Source organism: Cyprinodon variegatus, unplaced genomic scaffold (genome assembly GCF_000732505.1).
Source record: "Cyprinodon variegatus isolate N-32 unplaced genomic scaffold, C_variegatus-1.0 Scaffold344, whole genome shotgun sequence".
In the NCBI taxonomy this organism is placed as follows: domain Eukaryota; kingdom Metazoa; phylum Chordata; class Actinopteri; order Cyprinodontiformes; family Cyprinodontidae; genus Cyprinodon; species Cyprinodon variegatus.
This window is the reverse complement of record NW_015150797.1, coordinates 528486-532912: the sequence shown is the minus strand read 5'-3', so window position 1 is coordinate 532912 and position 4427 is coordinate 528486. Positions and strand designations below refer to the sequence as shown.

General features: G+C 37.8%; 1 protein-coding gene across 3 annotated transcripts in view; it reads right to left on the bottom strand.

Moving 5' to 3' along the window:
• Positions 1-515: 515 nt before the first annotated feature.
• tatdn3 (TatD DNase domain containing 3) overlaps positions 516-4427 on the bottom strand; it is a 7198-nt gene continuing 3286 nt past the window's right edge. Inside the window, exons 5-9 of one of the 3 annotated variants that reach the window (XM_015385599.1) lie at positions 3263-3372; positions 1590-1645; positions 1391-1503; positions 1221-1301; positions 516-1065 (exon numbers count right to left, since the gene is read on the bottom strand). In XM_015385599.1, coding sequence (XP_015241085.1) covers positions 922-1065; positions 1221-1301; positions 1391-1503; positions 1590-1645; positions 3263-3372 — 504 coding nt within the window. In that variant the 3' untranslated portion in view covers positions 516-921. The remainder of the gene's footprint in view (positions 1066-1220; positions 1302-1390; positions 1504-1589; positions 1646-3262; positions 3373-4427) is intronic. The other 2 variants (XM_015385597.1, XM_015385598.1) reach the window with 2 other exon arrangements.

Genomic DNA, 4427 nt, shown 5'->3' with positions numbered 1-4427 from the left:
ATGAAGGCTAATCATGTTTTGGGTGTACTATTCCTTTAAATCAGATATTAAAAGCATCTGATTGGTTTCTTGTATTTGTGGAGTAGTTAAAGGAAAATGTTTTAGTTACATCATAGTTATGTCCCCCAACGCAGGAGTCTGCAACATGCCGAAAGTAGCTCTTTGGACCCTCTTGATAGTGACTGAAAACTATAAAGAGCCGACTAATGGTTTTTATGTAGTATATTAACAAATATAAATGTTTAGCTTTAGCATTCCTTTAAACAAACATTTGAATTCTGACGACAGAATGACATTAAACAATCAAGAATGTGTTTTAGATCCGCATCTCTTGTCATTAGTTTGTAAACTATGCACTTTTTATTATACATAAAAAAATATCCTACAGAATAAAATCCCAATCAATGCTTCCTTGAACCGTCTCTGTAAAGCTCCTTGAGATATATATATATATATATATATATATATATATATATATATATATATATAATGAATTGAATTATGAAGTTTTCATGTTTTGTCCTTATTTGATAACTAAAAATGCAGCTAAACTGTTTGCTGTTTAAAATGGCTATTGCAGATATTTAAAAAGTAATAGGTTGTATTTTATTTAAAAGCCAAGTATTTGCAGCTCTAAACCACTTTTTTAAGCTGGGCTGGGTCTAAAAAAGCTCTTTGGATTAGAAAGGTTGAGGACACCTGACCCACAGAAACAAGAAAACACAGATTTTTAAAGTAAAGGTCCTGGGCCGCCTGGTAGACCAGGTAAAGACACATAAATATGGAGCCATAGCAACACAAGCTTAATCATGTTTTATTATAAACACTGAAATTACATCAAATCTGAAGTTTTCTTGGCCTTTTTTTACATAAAATCAGATTTTTTTTTTTTCCCACTGGGATGATTTGTTCATTCGGCTGTTAGGGTCGGATGGCAGACCTCAGCTTTGGGAAGAGTCGCAGGGCATTCTGGGTCGTCACCTCCATTACCTTCTCCAAGGACACTCCTTTGATCTTACTGATATACTCCGCAGAAACACTGATGTTTCTGGGCTCGTTTCTTACCTGTTTAAAATGAAACAGAAAGGTTAAGAAATATGCTATGATACACAAAGCAACACCTGTAAGGAAAAACCGTGAGCCCGTTACATTATAGACATGTCTGAAACCAGTTCCTGCTCAATGTTTATTTCTTTCACAGCAATTAGATGAGATTTTACCTGTTTTTCTGGGCCAAGAGCTGGAGAATCAGTTTCCAAACAGATGTGTTCCAGTGGCAGCTGTTTAACAAGTTTCTGCTTCTTGGTTGAAACCAACCAGAGGCAACAGTGCAAACAGAAATGAGTTAAAGATGGCGTAAAATATGAGCGCATCACGTGTCCATCTATACCTGCTCACTCCGTATTATGGATGGAGGGATAGAGAAGAAGTATCCAGCTTTCACTCCCTCCATTGCAACAGAAGGTTTTCCATCAAAAGCATGAAGAAGGGCTTTTTCGACACCTGGTGTCCAAGTAGAGGAACTGCAGCTTAATCATCAATACATAGGATTTCTGCAAATACATTCCAAAGTTCCTGTATCTACTCACCTTGCTCCTTCAGGAGGTGGATGGTGGGTCGTCCTGCAGACCTTGAATGGACATTTCTAACAATAAAAACACACAGTTTAAAAAAATGTAATATCTAAGCTGAAGAATGAGTTGAAATTGCTCCATTACTACTAGAAACATGAATGCAACCAACCTAAGTACAGCATTTTAAAAAAAAGAAACTGCAGAAACCTTTTTTTTTAACAAATTTGAAATTCTAGGGAATTTAATCCTGAAGCAGAAGTTTAATTTCCAACAGACTTAGACGGAGACAAACTTTATATACCCTGTGTATACGAAACTAAATTTCGTTTATACAGCTTACAAACAGTGAATGAGCAGCTTAGACGTGAAAAAGAACATTTCCATTCATAAAGTGAAGCAGTGATCAAAAGTACACAGTGTGGGAGAGACATGGTGCAAATTATGTATTATGCTGCGTTCACACCGGACGCAGCAGGCGAGGCAGAAGCAGCGAGTTTACATGCAAGGTCAATGGTCGATGGACATCAAGGCGCAGCAAAAGGTCCCGCAGCGCGTTTTGAGCAGCAGAGGCAGCGCGTCGGGTGCATTTAAGCATCTAATGCGCCGCAAACGCGCTGCTGCTCGAGATGGAAAAATTGAACTTTTGCTGCTCGACGCGCCGCATCAACCAATCAGAGAAACTCGCAGCGAGACAGACACAGCGCTGATGACACAGAGCGCTGTGATCACTCCTCTGAAACAGTTTATTGACGCATAAATTAACTTAAAATGCAGAAATCTGCCGGCAGAATATGTTTTATTATTCTGGTGCCTGCAGATCAGATTATTTAGATGAAAAACACCTACCAGCCGCCGCGGTGAACCGCCAGGAGGCGACCCAGCCAGAGGCTGCTGATGAAGGGATTCCTACTGTCGGCGCACCGCTGGTATGTGGGGGTCTGAGCGGCTCCGACAGAAAAAATATTGGAAATCAGGATGATAATCTGGATGAACTGACTGCACTGATGAAGTTTTCAGGTGGATTTTCTCACTTAAAAACATAATAAAACTACTTTATTCCCACTGATAATAAAGCAATACAGCAAATATAGCTGCAAGGCAGAGAAAGGACAGTGAAGCTCCGCCCAACGCGCGTCAGACACACTTTTGCACCGCGCAGCCAGAGCAGCAAAGCTGCTTCAGCCGCACGTCAGAACTAACTGGTACAAGCAGCAAAAATGAAGCAGCAAACGCGATTTTGCTGCTCTTGCTGCGTCCGGTGTGAACGTAGCATTAGAATGGTCCAGTTAACGTCTAGACCTAAATCTAACAGAATTCTGTAGCCAAACCAGAAAGACTCTTGAAATCATAAAAGATTTTGTTCTGTTTTAAGCTGTCATCTTGGAATGCAATGGATAATTTCAGAGTCCATCCAGTCTGAAACATGTCAGTTTCAAGACGAGCATCTGGTTCAGACTCAATGAGGCTGAAGACAGATACATGCTCGGCTTTAGATCATCATCCTCCATCTTCATCAGTTCTCCATGATGGAGCTCAAATTTAAAATGCAGATGCATTAGTGCAATACTTTCCCCTGCTGCTACTCTACCTTCCCAAGATTAGATGACCCGCCACTCATCAATCAGCAGGACATTTAAAAAATCAGGAATATCTTTAAAGCTAAACATCTTCACATAAGAGAAACTCACAGAGGGAGATCTAGCTCCTTGGCAACCTTCGCTTGAAGTATAAGAACCTGTTTTTGATTCTCCTTATCGGACTCACTGCTGACAAACCTGGGAGTAAAATCCAAGCCCACCTGCAACAACAGAAAGAAAAAAGGCAAAATCAATTAGATATTCTGATGCTCCAGCCTCCCAAACACAATGAGTGATAATTCAGAGCCCTGTTATTTCTATGTCTGATTTAATATTTTATTTATTGCTTTGGAAAGATTTTTATTCTGTAGGTCTAATCCAGGAGTCTGTTGCCTTTAGATTATATTAAAAGAGCAAACTTTCCCTTTAGTTTAACCAAATCTAATTCATTCAGAACCCGAAAAAAAAAATATAAAAAGTATATTAAAAAAAACAGCATATAAGTTTCAATAAAGAATTTACAGGAAATCTGATCAAATAGCCGCAATTTACTTCGTTTATAGATTTTTAAATAACAAAAAACACAAAACCTTTAAAAATTAGGATGTATTTGTGAAAAAATATGTAGGATTGGACTAAAATATATCACTTATGTCACTATGTTGTTGAAATACAATGCAATTGTCCTACAAAAAAAATAAAAATAAAATAATTGATGAAATAATTTCTTTAGCATTTTTAGACAAAGAACAGTTGTGGTAAAAGTACTGTGTTTACTGCTTAAATGGAATTACAGATCCCAGCGTATCAAACGTTACAATAAAAGTTAAAGTTAGTATCTTACTCAAATTATTACTTAAGTTGAAGTTCTGGATTAGGTGCTTTCAAAAGAGGTCAAGTGTTCAAAATAGTTGAAAATCTGAGAAGTTTTTTTTCTACATTGTATTTAAATAAGGTGTAGAAAAAAAACTTTAAAAATGTTTTACTCCTTAGTCACGATTAGTGGGGGCAGCATGGCTGCCTTTCTGCACCTACCGTCCCTCCACAGCGCCACAAAAACACAAAATAGACGCAACAGACATGAACAAACACAACAAATAGAAGCAACCATTAAAGAAAACCATTATAGAAATGTAGTGACGTGTTTTCCTTCCCAAAAAAAAACAAATACCACAATAACTCCTGTAACAACCACTGTGCAACTATATTATAGTTTTTTATTTCTTGACTGTGCAATATACACTCACCGGCCACTTTATTAGGTACACCTGTCCAA